Here is a 19,767-nt window from a genome sequence, read left to right as displayed (position 1 = left end):
CTTAAGTTTAGCAAAATATAAGCACCCTGGAGATAAAGACGGTTATTCTTATTAACTGCAGTCACAATACTGATTTAAGTCATCTGTTAATATATCTAACCTTGCCTGATTTTAAAATTACAAGGATCAAAGCCTGTTTGTTAGTCCAAAGAAACTCCATCTAGCACAGTAATAAACCTGGTAGGACTGAGACTTTCTGGGACAAGCACAAAATCAATCCTGGAAATAGTCACAATACAATTATATATAAAGAGAAAATATCTGGATGTGATGCCTAATGTTTCTAATAAACCAGAAAAAGTAAAAGTGATTTGTAAAAAAACAAAAACAAAAATACTTAATTTTAATACAATTGCTTAAAAAAGAAAACAAAATGAATGGTGTATGTGCTCCAAGTACTCTTTAGAATGCAGGGGACATTGTTAAATTAGCAGCATTTTGATTAACCAATGCTTTCTAATAACTAATACTTGCTTCCCATTCATTACTGGCAATGCAAGAAGACAAAAGAGGAAGCTTTTTGAAAATAGAATATTATCTTGTAGATTCTAAAAGATAGCTTAATGGTGAGGAAGAGAAGATTAAATGTCCATGTTAATACAGTGACTAGAGAAATGTGAAGAACTGAATTCAAAGCAATTAATAAAAAAAGTAAAGTCAGATGAAAAAAGGGGCCCTGAATTATTTTCATAACCTTCTTTCTAACCAACTGTGCTAGCTCTGTGATTATGTGAATTGCTATTTAAGAGTAAGACAATTTACCTAAATCTAGCAGGTAAGATCACACTTTTTTGATAATACTAAAATCAGAGTATCCAATAACATAGAGTGTATAATTTTTATTATAGTTATTTGTATCCATAGTCTTCCTTACCAGCTATAGCTCCCTGAGGGCAGGCACTTTTATTAATTTGTGCCTCAGAAGATAATATAAGTTTTCAATAAATACCTGGTGAATGGATGCTAATTCTAAAAAATGTAACTCAATTTATTTATCGAGTATCAATATACAGGGAAGATAGCATGATATGGTAGAATATTTAATATAATTTGAAGTCCTACGATTCTAGGATTTGGAATGAACTCCTAGGAGATCATCTAATTCATCTCTCATTTTACACATAAGGTATACAAGGCCCAGAAGTGATAAAAGGCAGAGCCTTCTGACTTCAAATTCAGGGTTCTTTTCATTATACCACAGTTTCCCTGGATTTGAATTTTTGTTCAGCTACCAAAGAGTTCTGTGAACTTGACACATCATTTCAAATCATAGAATTTTAGAGCTTAGAGGACCTAATCCTCTTTTTACTGTGAGGGAAACTGAAGTTTTAACTTTTCTGGACCTGTTTTCTCTTCTGTAAAATGAAATGGTTGGAATGGAGAATTTCTAATGCGCTTTTTTCCTGCTTTAAATGGACAATTTTATGGTTGACAACTGCTTTTTCAATTTTCCTCAGCTTAAAGTAACTTTAATTAAAATATAATCTGCCTGAATTATATCTTGTCCTGCCCCAAATCATGATCATAATTTAAAAGAAACAATGTTACAGGATGCCAATGTGAATGAAGTTTAGTTCAATTAAGACCAAAGAAAACTAATTCTTTCCAGATAATGGAGAGAACATGAACACTTTTCTAGATAACAACATTACCTATGTTAAATACTTCGGAAACTTCCAAAATTTCTTTCTGGTGCCCCATCTATGCAATATTATTAGGTCTTATTTCATTTGATTTCTGATAATCATTCGTTTTAATGGGGTGCAGATATTTAATTTAGCAACCATCTTTCTTAATTAGTTTTAATCCTTCTTATCATTTAACTGATTTCTAATCTATGAGTTGTAACAGAAATGATTATTTGTTATTCATTCAAAATCATCAAGAATTATAAAATTTAAACAGAACCTAGTCTTGTTTCTGTTCTCGATATTCCTAACCACAAAACTATAGGACATCAATTAATAGGCTAGCTCACCAATTTAAGGCATGATAACCAATTGCCATAAATTGTTAAGATAAACCAAACCAAAGCCGCCTTGTTTTATATGCTTATATAGAAATAATTAAAGCTTTTGGACAGAAAAAAGTTTCTGATTTTATATGGCTTAGTGTATGAGATTTAACTAAGCACATTCAGAATGAGGTAAACTAGCTTATTTTTTCCTTGCACAAATATATTTTAAGATGATTGATTAGCTAACAGCAGAAAAGGAACTGAGTTAATTACGCATTCTCATAGTTTGTAAAAGTGACATTTGCAAAACAAGCAAATAAGACACCTAGTATTCTGGCAAAAATCTGCTTCAGACACCTCATTTGGGCAATCATGTTTGCATACATTTCAATGATGAAACAAAATAGTGATACCCACCAAATTTATATCTCTTTGATGAATGCTGAAACTCTAGGTTAAATATGAAGACCAACTAGTCAGAAGTATCCTGACTCCAGGTATTCAGAAGTACACAAAATCATTCATAAAGGTGAACTAATTACTATTTTATCTTTCCAATTCAACACTAGATAGTCAAGAATACTTTCTGCTATAGGACAAGATTTAAGTTCAATTTCAAATGAAGAGCAGTGATTTGTGAATTAATTTCAAACAAGCACCCAATACCATAGCTATAATGGACACTTGAATTTTTGACAATCTTTTCTTATCTAATTGTCTCACTAAATAACTCCCAAATAAAATTTAAAACAAAAAGTAAAGCATAAACAACTAATATTAAGCCAAAACCACTCAAAATTTAAAAGTGCAAGGGAAAGATTCCTTACTTAAGAAAAACCAGATCAAAGCAATAAGTTTACAAAGTGGATAGGCTTGCTTTTTGGCATATTCTTGATACCATGCCATACACGTATAATAATGCACTATTTCACTTGCCCTAGCACAATAGCTCCCTATATTTGCATGACAGTGCACCTCACTTTAAGAACAAAATCAGTGACATAGACATGAGGAAGGGTTTGTAAAAGAGCATAGTATTACATTCAATGGCTGTTGAGCAATCAGGCAATTTCCGAGCTGTCCAACAATACTGATTAATTCAGGTGAACTGCTTAACCAGATTTAATAGTCAAATTGATTCATAATAAGGTCCAAGTTAAACAAGGCATGTATACATTAAAGAAAGCAGTACAGAAATGTACTGTGTATGAATTGTTTACAAAAACATACAAAATGTTGGATGGCACAAAGGATACAGTGCTAATATAAACGGATTGTTTAAGTTAAGTGCTTAACAGAAATTGTCCATCCTTATAAGTAACAAAGAATATTTTTGGGGACAAGAAATATTCCCTATAAAAATAATGCTATATGGTAGAGTACTTTATTATTCAGTGTATGTATATATATATATATATGTATATATATATGTATATATATATGTGTGTGTGTGGAGGTATGTGTGTGTGTGTGTATACACATACACACACACACATACCTCCACACACATATGAACATATGTGTGTATACATTTGTTTAATGACAGAGGTGGTGTTCATGATTCTTCTGGTTGATTCAGTGAACATATCTTCATTATTTTATTTTTTAATCCATCTGAAGCTCCAGGAAAGTCTAACTTGCCAACAATCATTTAAAGCGAGAACAGATGAAAGCAGGAGCAGCAGGAGCAGCAGCATTATGGGTACCAGCTGGGACAGTGTGTGCTTGCAGGTATCTCTCAGGTATGTGCTACCTGTTGCCATGATTTGTGCTATCATCTTCTACCATGATACCAAATAAATGGTTGAGGTCACTTCAGAGGGCTGTTGAGGTAATTTTTTTAATACCTCTCCGCTGAGCAAGTGTAGAACGGCCTACTGGTTCCAAAACTGGTGACTGGTTGCGATTTAAAGCAGAGTATGTAGCTGCCATGGCACCCTAAAGATGTTAAAAAAATCAATATATGAATTGCAGAACAATCAGTTGTAAACCAAATGTGATATAATCAAATCTTTTCACATGTTACATTTAGTTGAATTACATTAGGTGTATGACTAAAATAAACCACAAGGCTAAAATCTTTTGACTAAAACAAATACAATGAAGGATAAAGTTTAGAGTGGGAAATGGAGCACAGATTTTGCCTGATATTAGGAGTTATCTTGTTGCAGTCATATTGAACAATCCTGATTCCTGTTAAAAATTAATTAAGGTGGGGCGGCTAGGTGGAGCAGTGGATAGAGCATCAGCCTTGATGTCGGGAGGACCTGAGTTCAAATCTGGTCTCAGACACTTAACACTTCCTAGCTGTGTGACTCTGGGCAAGTCACTTACCCCCAACTGCCTCAGCAAAAAAATTAATTAAGGGCATGCCTTTTTGTTGTGGCAAGGAACAGGAAATTAAGTGGATGCCCATTAGCTGGAGAATGGCTGAAGAAATTATGGTATGTGAATGTTAAGGAATATTATTATTATGTAAGAAATGAGAAGGCAGCTGATTTCAGAGCGGCCTGGAGAGACTTACATGAACTGATGTTAAGTGAAGTAAGTAAAACCAAGAGAAGATTGTATGCAATAACAAAAATATGTGATGATCAACTGTGATGGACTTGGTTCTTTTTAACAGTGAAGTGATTCAAGGTATTCCAATAGACTTGTGAGGGAAAGAGTTATCTGCATCCAGAGAGAGAACTATGGAAACTGAATATGGAGTGAAGCATACAGTATTTTCATTTTATTGTTATTTGTTTGCTTTTTTTTCCCCTTGTAGTTCTTTCCCTTTGATCTGATTTTTCTTGTGTAGCATGATGAATATGAAAATATGTTTAGAAGAAATGCACAAGTTTAATTTACATTGGATTGCTTGCTGTTTTGGGGATGGGGGGAGTGGAAAGGGAGAGAGGGAGAAAAATTTGGAACACAAGGTTTTGCAAAGATAAATGTTGAAAACTCTTTGTGTATATTTGGAAAAGTAAAATACTATTAAATTTTTTTTCTAAATTAAGAGCATGCTCTACAATGACATAATTTGAGAAGCAGCAGTACTTTGTGGCTTTTTTTTTTTTTTAGGGGAGAACCTATATCACACTACTGTTATGTGAAGAAAATTAAGGTTTCTTCAGAGAGCCTTGCACTGAATAGTGCACTTTAGATATCTGAATAGGTAGATGGAGGAACTAGGTAGGATCCTAGTAGTTGCCAAGAGTAAAGTTAATGATTTTGCTCCGAAAGAGCAAGCTTACCAAATTAAGCAATCTTGCGTTCTTTCATTTACTATAACTAGTAAATCAACCATAAACTGCTTTTTTAAAAAAGTAACTATCCACTGAGAAAAGCTTAAATATGACATATTAAATTCAAATTTAATTAATTTATAAAACTAGAGCTAGGACTATTTCATTTCACAAGACTTAGATTTAAGTACAAGAAGCATTAGGAATTTCAAAAATATCCATGACTTATGTTAAAATTAAAATATAGCTACACAGGATTTATAACGGTTCAGAAGTAAGTTTCCCTTTTTGGGGTTTTTGTGAATTTTTAAAAATTCTGAGCTTAAAAAACATCTACATATAAAAGATAGTTCCAAATTCATAGAAAGAGGCTTGTACAAGAAACAATCTATTATATTCAGCTTACTTTTCTTTTACAATAAATAATAAATGTGACTTCAAAATTGTTCTGCTTGCCTTTGATTCTTTATGACCTGCTTCTGAATTAAATTTTTTAAGTTAAATGCTTCTACTGATTTCTCTTTATCCTTATCCATTCATTATAATTTATCAAGACAGCTCCCACCAGAATTCTTCAACAGAGGGCAGATACTATAGAAGAGTGGAAAGAGAATAGCAAGAATCTCTAGAAATCTTTATTTTGTCACCAGTGTCTCCTGGACCAAGTCTAAATAATAGTTAATTATAATAGCAAATTTACCTTTACTAGATGTGGAGCATCTTGTCTGTTTAGCTGGTATTGGGGCAACTGGTCCCAGTGAACTATCCAAGGATGTCTAAGTACAAGGGCAGCAGTTAATCTTTGATGTGGATCTACATGAAGCATCTTTGAAACAAGATCCTGTAATCATAATAAGGGAAAATTTAAATGTCTTTTAAGAATTTAAAAAAGAAGGGTCCAGGACAGAACCTTGGGGAACACATATATGGTTAGGGGATGTAACAGAGATGATTACCTGAAGGAGATTGACAAGAAACAGTCAGATAAAAGAAAAACAGAGTAATAAGTCCTCCATAAATCCAGAGAGGAGAAAGTATCAAAGGAGTAAGGTGGTCAGTACTATCTCATTTAAAATAAAGGTTAAAAAAAAAAAAAAAGATTGGGATTAAAAAAACTCATTATTTGTATTCGTTGAAAGATCATCAGTAACTGGGAAGAGCAGTTTCAGTTGAATGGTGAGATCAGAAAAGTTAGGTTAAAGATGATACATGAGAAGAAAGGAAGAGAAGACAATCTTTGTAGTCAACTTTTCTAGAAGTTTAAGAAAAGAAGGAGAAAGGAGCAGGTTAGTTTGCCAAGCACTTCAGAAGGATAAGGAGATTTAAACCACAAGAATAAAAAAGAATCAGGAGACAGGAAAAGATTGTTGAATATATTTGGGTGATAGAGGGAATTACTTTCATGAATGAGTCAGATTTGACTTCTATGGAAGTACCTTGTACTCTCAAATTCTATAATACTTTTGATTGAAAAGTAGCAAGACAGAAAGGGGATGATTGTATTAGTAATCTTTTGAGTGATAGGACCAAAGGAAAATGTGTAAATGCTGGCCTTGTTTGTCAGAGATTAGAGCAAAGGAACAAATACTAAATATCAAGGGGTTCAACACATAGAGAAGAGAAGATAGAATTCATGATGAATGACTTCTATTTTGTTGGTTAAGTATGAGGACAGTCCTCTATAGATAACTGGGGACAGAGATAAGATAGGAGGGATGAAGAGAAAAGACAAAGAGTAGAATAGTCACTTTGGGGAGTGGGATAGAGTATCAATTAGAGAGAAATAAAAGAAACAGTGATTCCTAGTTAATATTAGGTAAGATGAAATTTTCTAAAGAAATGTGCACCATTATGTAATTAGCTTCATTTGCCAACATTAACAACAGCAAAGTAGGCAAAGGATGGCAATAATATAAGGATAACAACAGAGTTGCAAACAGGAAATGTTTGTGAAATCGGGCAAAGATCTGGATATATTTTATAGCTGTCATTCTTTAGTGTACACTTATAATTTCTAAACAAGATTCAATCAACAAGTACTAATTAAGAACCTACTCTATGCCAGAATCTGAAACTACCGTACAAAGAGTGCAATAATCCATATGTGTAAGGAGGAAAAAAATCAAGGACTTATATACAATGTAGCAGATATAGAATTAATTAAAGTGCTTTCCAGGTGTGGAAATGGCTAATCTAAAGGCACATAAATGGGAGACTGAGTGTCAGAGAGAGAGAGAGATTGAGAGAAGATGCCATGGTAGAATGGTTCAGAAAGTGAAGGGGTAGAAATGACTAATGAAGCTGGAATGAGAGGTCCAGGGCCTTCAGGGCTTTGTAAGGAGGAGTTTATATTTTATTCTAGAGGAGGTCACTAGAATTGAGATGGGGAGTCAAATGGCTGTGTCTATGTTAAAATTATTTTGGCAGCAGTGTGTAGGACTGGGTGGTAAGATTCTTAAGGATGGAATAAAATTAGGATAATGTTATAACAATGCCAAGTGAGAAATGAGAAGCCCTGAATTAGGGGGATCACTGTGTGAAAAGAGAGAAAACATTGAAAGTCTGAGGGGAAGGGTTGTTTTGATGACTATTCAGGTGTGGTATGCTTGGAGTAAACCTAAGAAGCCAGTAGAACTTAAGCCTTAGTTTTGGTTGCTTGGAAAACATCAACATAAAATTATGACAGTTTAGTAGTAATACAGTATCTTCATACACCTTCTTTGTTAAATTGGTTGTAATGGCAATGCCCTTTCATAAGTGGTGATGTTGGGTATTTAGGAGATTTAATGATTAATTTGAAGACAAATTATCCATGCTATAGACTCTAATGGAACAATGGAACTTAATACTACAAAGATTATGGACCAAAAAGCCAAATATCAAAAAGATGAATTCCTCAAAAAGGAGAATTCTAAATTGGGTATTGCTGGTAAAATAGTGACTGTTTTCAATAATACTTAACTCAGGGAATTATCAGGGATCTTACTGTTTTTAGGAAGAAAAATCAAGAAATCAGGTTGATATATGAAACAGGATCAAATTATGTGAATAGGATAGAAGATCAAATAGGTTGGTATAAATCCTAAGTCTGGCATCTTTTAAAGCCCTCCATGAGATAAAGATGGATTTCAGAATAGAGATGATGGGACAAAAGGCTTTTTAGTCACTTGTGTAGAGGAGATAGCTACAGGAATTTAAAACTGAAATGGAGGAGTAGCAATGATAGAAGTGAGTCAAGGACAAAACTTCGAATGATCTTCTCAATGGACATGGAAACATTAAAAGAGAAGAACCAGGAATGTATAGTTCCTCCAGAAATCAAGTAAAGAAAGAAAATTCAGAAATAGGTTATCAACAGCATTAAACACTTTAGTAAGATTAAGATAAAAAAATTCCATTGCATGTGAAGGCCACTAGCAACCTTTGATAGAGAAAGTTGAATAGAGTTCTATGATGGGGGAGGAGTGGTGGTAGAAGTTGGACTTCAAGAATCTAACTACATTCTTGACGTTCTTTTCATATGTTTATATAAACATATAACATGTAAAATTATATAAATATAAAATTACCTTTGCTGTGTCTGAAACGGAATTCCAGTAACCACCACTGAGTGAGAACTTTCCACTGCCTATTCGTGCCAGTATCTCTTCTGGTGTATCATCAGGACCATTTGCAAATGGAGTGTAGCTAATTTACAATAAAATTGAAATGCGACAACATTTTTAAAATGTGGTTTGCTTGTAAATGTAATTTTTTTTTTGTACTGCACCAATATAATCAACGTTGGAAATTACTCAAATGAGAATTACGGGCAGCACCTTTGTCTTTCTAACTAAAATACTTCTCTCCTCTCAAATGTATACATGGATCTGTGTGTCTGTTGGTAGCTAGATGGAGTAATAAGAGGATCATGCCAGAACTCAGAAGACTCATCTCCCTGAATTTAAATCTGACCTTAAATACTTAACTAGCTGTCACTGTGGGCAAGTCATTTAACTCTCTCTCAGTTTTCTTATTTGTAAAACAAATTGGAGAAGGAAATGGCAAACTACTTTAGCATCTTTGCCAAGAAAACCTTAAGTGGCGTGATGAAAAGAGTTGGATGTGACTGAAAAATCATTGAACAACTATATATACTTCTACATGTGTGACTTGGGAAAAAATTACCTAATCTCTCTGTGACTCAATTTTCTCACTTGAAAAATGAGAGATTTAGACTTGTGTTCTCTGAGGTTCCTGCAATTCTAATCACTGACCTAAAACTTAAGCTTCATAAGTAAGAAGTAAAGATTAAGTTGAAAAGAAAGTTAATTATCTTTCAATAAAAATAAACTTTTATTTTTTTTTTACATTAATAAAAAACTTATAAAGGTACTTCGATTAAGTTTACCATTCTTGAATTTTCAAAGATATCTTCATTGCTAACTGCTCAATAAACAAAAAAATGCTTTAAAAACTGTACCCAATTGGCTAGATGGTAGTGTTGATGGGATATGAAGCTTGTTACCATTAATTAGTATATAAAAGTGAAGCTAGGTGGCTGTCTTCACAATGTAAAACCAGTTTACAGTGTAACTAGCATCTGGGACATTTAGCAGAATATCCTTGGTAATAAGAGAATCACAGCATTAGATCTTAGATGATTTTATCTAACTTTTCATTTAACAGGTAAGACTCCAAGGTATAGAGAAGCAAAGTGATTTGCCCCAAAGACTTATATAATCAATAACTAATAAAGCCTTGACTCCATGTCATCTGGCTCCAAATTCAATATTATTTGTATTATACAACATTACCTGACAAAATTGGGAATAGAAATTAACATTAAAAAAAAAATCTATTCCAAATTTTCTCAGTCTTGTCATAAATAAATGATGTGACATGATCAATTCAAGGACTTTTAGACATTTGCAAAAAAAAAAAAAAAAAAAAAAAAGCCTACTTTTTGGATATGAAAAACATTGTAGATTAAAATACTGAAATAGTATATTTTTAAAATACCAAACTCAAAAAGTTTATTTAAGGAAGATCCAACATGCAGTATATTTTTATAATTAACATAAGGGAAATTAGCATAAGACAATAAGTCATTCCATAGAAAAATGATCAATGATAACTTGATAACAGATGTGGTACCAAAAAAGCTTTAGATCTGATAGATTTCATTACATAATTAATTCTTCCAGAGGAAGAAAAAATCCAAGGTCAAAATAAAAAGGCTTATATCAAACTTACAATGCATAGAAAGCACAAAAGGCAAAGAAACATTTATGACAGACACAGGAACTCACCCAGTAAGCATTGTATAAAGCAGAACACCAAGGCTCCATATATCACAAGCAGCATCATATCCCTGTCTTTTTAAAACCTGTAAAAACAAAGATAATATCAATAAACTGGAAAACTCTATTAGATTTAGATAATATATTTTTGTTAAAATTAGATTTGCATGCTGAAAGAAAGCTACACAGAAAAAACACCTGATATGACTAATCAAGCTATTTGTCATGGATTAGTGTGGTCTTTCACTAGTATTAGAAGGTTTGATTTAAAGTAATTTTGATTGTAATATTCAACACTAAGTTTCACTGTATACAGTAGAGATCAAAATAGCAAGTGCTATGGAAACTGAGGAGTGAATATATGTATACAGATACATATATATGAATGACAATCTTCTTTCTCCCAGAGGCTTTCTTCTTTCTTGGAGATATAGATAATTAAAATTTAGCTAATGTTTGTAAATGGAAGATATTCTAGAAGGTGTGAATTTAGGGTTGGGTTTTGAAGAAAGGGAGAGTGATATAGAAAGTCAGAAAAGTATTACTAAAAAGAAATACAAAACTCAAGGCTAGAGATGTGATACAATTGGAAGGGAGACCATGATTCACTATATTTCTAAAAACAAAAGAGAAAGGGATGTCATTCTAATTAAATTATTCATTAAAATATTCTAGTTATATTACTAAAAAAAAAAAAAAAAAGAGGACTCTTGTTAGGTTTACAAGGTGAGAACTCAGGTTGTCTGGACAAAACAAAGGAGAAAATCTAAGAAACATCTGACACTGAAAGAGCATGGTTAATAAGAAGACTGTTAAAGAACTCTTTAAAACCAGCAGGAATCATTGGATTTCCTAACACAAGATGAAACTAATGGACAATGGACTTATGGACATTTATAAATTCTCAATTTATGATTATTTGATCATGTTATTTGTTACATACTTCTAGCATGTATTATGTTATTATGTTACTATGTGTTTACGTAATCTATGTAATTATGTGTAATGCCTCCCATATTGATGGATTTATCTTTCAAGGTCATGACCATCCTATGTTCTAAATCAAAAGAAAGGGGGAGATGTTAGGTTTACAAGGTGAGAACTCAGGTTGACTTGACAGTTCTCTGGCTCAGATCTTTGGTTCTGGCCTTTAAAAAGAGTTTACACCTTAGGAATTCTAAGAGGAGCAAGTTCATTGGTGGAAGTATTTCCCCATGCCCCATTGAGTTCTTACACGCCCATTCTCTGGAAGGATAAAAGAAGGGCAGCATTGGGCCTGAGAAAATCGACTCTAGGAAAGAGTTGCCACGCCAGGCAGGCTGAAAGGAGACCAGTCTGATTTGGGGAAGGACAAGAGCTGGAGGAGATTCAGAGCTCCCAAGAAACCTGTGCACAGAGGAAAAGATTTTACAGATCTCCTCCCAGAGAAGGATTATAATTGAGCAGATGACCAGACCCTCACAATTCAAGAACTTTACAGACTCTTTTTGCAACAAATACTGAAAAATCTTTGTTAAATTTAAATTATATAAGGCATTAATAAATATCATAATCACCTCTGGAGCAACAAAATTTGCAGTATAACATGGAGTCATCAGAAGACCATTTTCTGCCCTTAGCTGTTTCGCAAAGCCAAAATCACAAATTCGAATAGATTCTGGGTTACCCGATTCATCTACATAAAGAATGTTGCTAGGTTTCAGGTCTCTGTGAACCACCTAATTGAAATACAAATCAAATTTAAAGTTTTCATTATTATTTTATAAATTAATTTGCAAACAAAAAGGAAATTAAAGGGAGTGATTAAAAAAAAAAGATTTGTTAATTAAATGGAGCATAGTAGTTAAGGAAGACCATAAGCCACTGAACCCTACAGCCTGGTGTCTGATAAACTCCAGGATATCTACTACTGGATTAAGAACTCTCTATTTAATAAAACTTGCAAGGAAATTTTGTCAGAAATTAGGTGTTAAACAGGAACATGAATTATATGCCATAATAAGCTTCACAATAAATATATGATCAAATAGAAAAAAGTTATATAATTTTTTTTTAAATGTAGATTTGAAGAAGGTAACTAAAGGAAGGGTAAGATTTCTTAAGTAAAGGGATTGAGAGAATATTTTAAAAGATTAAATGGACAATTATGATTACCAAAAAATTGGAACACTTTTAAATAAACAAAATAATTGCACCTAAAGTTAAAAGAGAAACAGGACCCCTGTTCTATTCCAAGTCTTTTTTGTGTTTCACCAGTTTATATATGCCCTGTGGCACAAATGTGTTCTGTTTGTGGAAGAAATCTGGAAAACTAGAAATTTACTGATCTACTCTTGCCATCTTCCAAGAATCCTGCCTGTATATATCTTTTTGTACTTATTTTTGTAATGTCTTCTTCATCAGACCAAACTCCTTGAGAACAGGGATTGTATTTTATTACCAATTTCTTTGTACCCATAATACTTAGCACAGTGTCTGACAAATAACAAAAAACACTTAATAAAATGTTTATCAACTGATTTCAGAACTCTATTCAGCGCTTAATGTTTTCTGTTCTTTTGCATAGATTGGTAAAGAACAGGTTTGGAGTAAGGCACACATTTTCAGAAAAAGTTAAAAGTGAAATGAGTTTTGGTTGGTGGTACTTATTTTTGCATATTAAAGAGATACCTATTTAATCACCAGGGCTAAACAAATGATATTACTGATCTTGCACTGGTCATATATTCAACATTCATTAATTAAGAGCCTATTATATTATGCCTCTAGGTAGTCTCACACTTTTAACTGAATTATTATTATTATAAGTCTAAGGACAAACATTCAAACCCTTTCCTATTTGCTTTTCCTACTTTTAAAAAATTATTATAGCTTTTTATATACAAAACAAATGCATGGGTAATTTGGCTGTACTTTATTTTCAAAGGAAGGTTTTATTGGGACGTGATGTTAAAAAAAAAAAGCCAAACAAAATAAAATCAAAACCCAACCCCCCCCAAGACCCCTAATCAAAACAACGAAAAAAACCAAGCCACCCTAAACACTAAGTAAAAGATGTTTTGGACTTTTATTTCTCTAATATTGATAAAATATTTTTTCCTTATAGATGAAAGATTTTTTTTCTCTTAGCATAAAATGATCTAGAAAAACTAAAAATTTAAAAAGGCCAGCACTTCCCTTTTAATTTTGTTAAAAAAAAATACACAATTCTTTAAGGATTATATTAAATGTTTTCCATATTCTCAATCTAATTCAAAAGAAAAAAAATCCACTCCATCCTTAGTATATTTTTAAAAAAATAGCAAAAATAGCTACTATTTTACTTTGTAGCGTGTTCAACTCTTAAAATTTAGTGTGAAATTCCTTTGCTTGTTTAAAAGAAAAGGAATACACTGTATTGTAGTCTTGGGTTTCAAAACCGAAATGATGATTCAATATTAGTTTGTTTATTGCTTTCAGATTAATGACATATACAAGAAAAAGAGTAGGACAATCAGGTGAGTAGCAGAGTTTATATAGTCTCTTTACAATCACAGAATAGTTTTATCTTCTTAATTCTAAACTTAAATAGTAAAACAAAGTCAATAAAGAATGCAGATATTAGAAACACACATACAATGCTTAAAATACTTACCCCTTGTGCATGAAGATATTCTACAGTTTTGGTTATTGTAAATAGGACAGCACTGGCTTCTCGTTCAGAGAAAAATTTCTGTCTAAGAATTTTATCCAGCAGTTCACCTCCTTTCATAAGTTCTGTTACTACATAGACATATTTTCCATCATCATAGACCTACAAAACACAAGTATTACAATTAATTTTCACAATGTTACTTGAGACTCCTCCTGTCTGAGAAAAATAAAAGCAGGTCCATTCTAGATCAGCTCTGATCTACCAGACTCCTCCTATGTTGGGCTCTTCTCTTTGGTGCTCTTTTTCATCTACTGTTGATGGCAGGGTTTTACTCGACTTTCTCAAAACTCCTGTAATTGCAGATATGGAGCTATATTATAGAATACAAAATTCCTGGTTCCTACCCGAGTTATTTCAATCTGCATGGTGGAGTCAGGGGGAAAAGTGGCAATAATAAACTTCTGCCACAAATAAAGTGAGTAAAAACATGATCTTAAGTCTTGAATTACAATCTGTTCTGTGGACAAGTAAGTATTCTTTGACTAAAATTACTTTAAACTGTTAGAAAATAAGAATTGGAAGGGGCCTTCAGCAGCCCCTGTATGTATGAGTAGTACAACTCATACATGAAAAACAATCCTCTGTACAACAACATCGACAAATGGCCATTTGGCTTTTGATTTGAGACTTCTCACAGATTCTATATTCTGGCCATACTACCCTATCAGTAACATTCTGCCTCCTGCTTCTAGATTTGAACATAAGAATCCCAGGTGTTCAAGGCTCTCTTGTATCACTTCTGCTTTGTAGAACCCCTAGATTTCCTCAAAGCACTACTCAGACACCACTTTCCACAGGATAACTTTCCTAGGCTCACTAAGTGTTGCTGTTTTCCTCTCTCTTCGATAAACTAGTTTGAATACATTTATCTGTGTATATGTTGTTTTCCTCCAAAAGAAGAGAGCTTAATTCCATTTTCTATTTGTATTACTAATTTCTGGCAAATAAATAAGGACCAGTATAAGTTTGCTAAACTGAATCTTGAGCCTTTAACAAATGTGGCTGCCTTCCTCTGGACTCTGTCCAGCTTGTCAATGTCCTTCCTAAAATGTGGCATCCACAACTGAAAATGTGTTTTTCAATTGTCTGACCAGAGCAGAGGATAGCAGGATAATTGCCTTCTTCATTTTGCACATGAGTCACTAATACTGAATTTATGAAAAACAAACAAACAAAAAAATCCCACCTCCACAACAAACCCAAATCTCTCTAAGTCATTATGATACAGCTATTTCCTCTCAATCTTGAATTTGTAAAGATGATTTTTAATCCAAGTATAAGCCTTTATATTTAACCTTATTAAATTTCAGCTTATTAGAACAAATTATCTTGAACAGTTATTTTCTTAGTCTTCCAAAGCATTAACGATACTGCCAAACTTGCTGTCATGTGAAAATTTGATAAACATGTTATTTATGACTAATTCATTGATAAAAAATGCTAAACAGGGACATTCACAGATCTCAAAGGCATGGCATTACAGACATTTGTTGATGTTGAAATCAAATCATGGACTACTCTTAGTTTGACTATTCAATTTAGTCCCTAAATCCACTTAAAAATAGTGTCATCAAGCCTGTAATACATATTTTGGTCCAGATTCATGGTTTCATTGCTGTGGGGAGTTCAAAATGTGGAAACTCCTTTCATTAATCCAGATTAGCAATTGATTTATTGCTAGTTTTAGTTGCCAAATGACTTGAGAAGTTAATTACTCACGATCTCATAGCTAACTAGCATGTTCCCAGAAGTAGGACCTGAACTCAGATCATCTTCCTGACTCTAAGGCTTTTATTAATTTAATTTTATTTTATTTATGTATTAATTTTATTAATAAAATTCTAGCATTTTGTCAAGAATTTAAGTGAAGCTCACTGGCTTATATCATAGTTTGCAGATATTCTACTCTCGTTTTTAAAACTTGAGATGTATTTCACAGTCTTGTGAGAACCAGGCGTTCTCTGGTTTTTCTTGTTCTTTTAGTATACTGGACCTTGTGACTGAACTCATCAAGATTTCTTGGTGATAAGACATTTGTTTTATTAATTTATGATAATTTTTCATTCCCAATTAGCTAAATAATACCAAATTGTTTTTTGTTTTTTTTCAGCTAAAAAAGCCTAATTCTTGGCAGAGAAAACAGAAGAGTTGAATAGATCTGCTTTTTTACACCTTTATTTAGTATGATCCCATCTATCCCATGAAACTCTCCCCTTCTTTGACTTATCTTTTAAAAATATGATATAACTAAAATATTCCTTTGGTTTTCTTAAGTGAACTTAATTCAACAACCATTTATTCAGCACCTACTATGCATCAAACAAGATAGTTGGGATACTAAAAAAGTGTTCCTGCCCTCAAAGAGTTTATGTCCTATTATAATAAAACATTTATACAGGTACAGAAATCTATATCTATCCATCTGCATACACTAAATAAATGGAAAGTAATTTCAAGGGTTAGAAGCAAAGGCTTTCGAGAAGCAGGGATGAACATTCTAGTCTCAAAAATAGCTCATGTAAAGGTATGGAGACAGGAGACACAGGGTCATACAGGGAGAACGGAAAGTAGGCAGTTTGAAAGGAAGTAAATTAAAGCTGCTGCTATATTTCTATACTTACATAATCTGGGGAAAACTGTAAATGTTATTAAGGTAAATCAAGCAATTTATCTTACAAGAATCAACTTACATCTTTTAGAGTAATAATATTTGGATGCTGTCCATAACGAAGGAGGATTTCAATTTCTTCTGTTGGGTCTCTTTTACTTTTATCAATAATCTAGAAAGAAAGCATTATATGTAAGAGTAACCAAAGACTTCAAAATAATTATATTTCAGGATTATTCTTATGAATACTATAAACATGAGTTTTTGACAATATATTTTACTAGGGCAAGAGTACAATTAGTAGAGATTTTTCTATAACCAATTTTTTAACACTTGACACTGTAACCATATTGACTAGAATGTTTTGCTTTTTCTGTGTGTGTTTGCTATGTCAAAGATTTTTTAAGTCTCCAAATAGAGAAAAAAAATGTAAGAAGTACAATTCTAGACTAATTTTATTATTACTAGGTTCAGAATGGAACATGCAATAATTTTAGATATACAGAAATAAGAGTTTCATAGCCTAAAGAAAAACTGTACAAAACAGATGAAATATCATTTCACTCCTTCTTCTGATTTTCTTAAAATTTGCATTTGATTTCCTTCACCAGTTAATTGTATGCTATTTCAAAGTCTGATTCTTTTATACAGTAAAATAACTGTATGGACATGTATACATATATTGTATTTAATTTATACTTTAACATACTTAACATGCATTGGTCAACCTGCCATCTGGGGGAGGAGGTGGGAGGGAAGGAGGGGAAAAATTGGAACAAAAGGTATTTCAATTGTCAATGCTAAAAAATTACCCATGCATATATTTTGTAAATAAAAAAACTATTAAAAAAGGTGTTCGTGAAAAGAAAAAGAAAAAGTTAAAAAAATAAATTTGTCAGTTTTTCTATTTATCATTAGTTCTTTTAAGAGATTGGGCCAGGTTATGATGGAACTTTTAGGTGATCTATGAAAGTCACTTACACATGCTATTCCCATCCTTTATTAATAATTAATTTGTAGTTGGCTGTATTGAGCCAGCTCCACATAAGCACTGACAACTATGTTCACTGAATTTGTTATTATCTTAAAGTCATGATTAGTTTTATCCAGGTAAAACTAAAGTTAACCAAAGCTATCCTATTAAAATCCTAATGGGACTGTTCAAATCAAATCTGTGTTTCAGATTCTTCACCATTTTCCTTAATGTTTTAACTATGTTTCAGAAATATATTTAAAGATATTTGAGAAAATAGAATTCTCTGATAATTTTCATATTATTTAGAAATTAAAATTTTTTATCTGTTTTGTTCAAATGCTTTATTTTTTTCCCTTTTGTGGTTCTTATGTCTTAATAGTAAAATAGTTCACCAATTAAGAACTCAAAATAAAGGCAAAACACATATAAACTCTAATCGCATAAAACAAACAAAACTACCACGTAATTTCCCACATAAACACATTACTACTTGATATATATTTAGTAGCAGTGGAATTCTGTATTTAAAAACTAAGGAAGGTAAATATATATTAGAGGTGTCTTTATTGTTATTTAAATGTTTATACAAGCACTATGGCAATTTTAAAATAGATCCTTACACTGATCAGACAAATGGTCTAGGGCTCTGTGAAAACTAGAAATTATCTAAGGTGTATCCTTCTGTCAGTATTCCTATTGATATGAGTACAGCTGGAGCCTAACTGAGCTGGGATTACTATTTTCTACAACTTGTTATCTATTTAAAGTCGCATGCTACCTTCAGACAGTCTCAAGAAAAATTAAAACTTTACAATTTAATAAAAAAATTAAAAATAAAAACATTTTTGATGTCTATAATTCCTGAAAAGGTTTTGATCATTTTAGTCATTTCTGATTCAGCCATACTGGTTGGGTATATCCTAGCTCCTCCAACTTGAGACCTATTCCTCTTATTTTCACAACACACAAAATTTAGAGTCATAGGGTAGATGGGAAATTAAAATCCATTATTACGAAGGCTTACCAACTCAGCATAAATATGTTATAAACAAAGTACATAATTATAAAAATGTAGAAGAGTATTACACTATCCCCTCTGGAAATAAATAATTGGATCATAAGTATAGAGCTATAAGAGACCTTGGAGACCATCTAGTTTATAGCTCTCCTGCCAAGGCAGGTTAGATTGTACTTTTAACCTTAAAAGTCTTAAGGCAGACACTAAGAAGTTAAGCAACTTACTGGAATTACAGAACTGTGTGTGTCAGAGGCACATATATCTATGTCTTCCTGGACTTAAGGTCAGCTTCCTCATATTATGCCATTTGCCTCTATATAACACCTTTTAAAAACAAATGCAGTGAAAATGAAGATCATTTCTAGTCATGTAAGAATTAGGTTTTGGTCACCAAAATCTCTGAAATACAAGTGGAATTAAAGGCTTTAAATTTTTAATAACTATTTCCACTTAAAATGTTCCAGATGGAGAGTAAAAGCGTACTAATCTAAAGTGGGAAAAGGGAATAAGCTTGACTCTAGCTTCTTATCTGCTGATTTCAAGCTAAAGGTTCAAACTTCAGAGCTCTATGAAACTTCCTTTAATGTATTAGAAATACTAAACTATTAGTAGTGATGGGGTTAAAATTCTCAGTGATAATATGTTGTTTGTTGATACAGATTTATAATTGTCACTGGATATTCAATTTGACCTTACCCTGCTACAACAAATGTTTAAGATAGCCTTTTCCAAAGAGGATTACAATTTTTAATTACTACTGATGATGGATGAACTGTAAAGATGAAATTAATTATTATTAATAAATAAACTAAATACATACCTTAACTGCATATTCCATATTTGTGACTTTATTTATACATCTTTTGCAAATAGAGTAAGAGCCAACTCCAATATCTTCTTTTACTTCATATCCATCAGTAAACTGAATACTGTTCCTGTGCAACTGCTACCAAAATAATATTATCAACTGATGAATGCTTCAACAAATATTATAATGAA

General features: G+C 32.4%; 1 protein-coding gene across 6 annotated transcripts in view; it reads right to left on the bottom strand.

Moving 5' to 3' along the window:
• Nucleotides 1–3,553: 3,553 nt before the first annotated feature.
• RPS6KA3 (ribosomal protein S6 kinase A3) overlaps nt 3,554–19,767 on the bottom strand; it is a 91,164-nt gene continuing 74,950 nt past the window's right edge. For 4 of the 6 annotated variants that reach the window (XM_074300937.1, XM_074300939.1, XM_074300941.1 and 1 more), the window contains 8 exons: nt 19,589–19,714; nt 16,857–16,946; nt 14,107–14,265; nt 12,029–12,190; nt 10,482–10,558; nt 8,760–8,877; nt 5,891–6,031; nt 3,554–3,895 (listed from right to left, as the gene is read on the bottom strand). In XM_074300937.1, coding sequence (XP_074157038.1) covers nt 3,773–3,895; nt 5,891–6,031; nt 8,760–8,877; nt 10,482–10,558; nt 12,029–12,190; nt 14,107–14,265; nt 16,857–16,946; nt 19,589–19,714 — 996 coding nt within the window. In that variant the 3' untranslated portion in view covers nt 3,554–3,772. The remainder of the gene's footprint in view (nt 3,896–5,890; nt 6,032–8,759; nt 8,878–10,481; nt 10,559–12,028; nt 12,191–14,106; nt 14,266–16,856; nt 16,947–19,588; nt 19,715–19,767) is intronic. The other 2 variants (XM_074300938.1, XM_074300940.1) reach the window with 1 other exon arrangement.

The sequence above is a fragment of the Sminthopsis crassicaudata genome, chromosome 3 (assembly GCF_048593235.1).
Source record: "Sminthopsis crassicaudata isolate SCR6 chromosome 3, ASM4859323v1, whole genome shotgun sequence".
NCBI lineage: Eukaryota > Metazoa > Chordata > Mammalia > Dasyuromorphia > Dasyuridae > Sminthopsis > Sminthopsis crassicaudata.
This window is presented reverse-complemented; position numbering and strand designations above follow the sequence as displayed.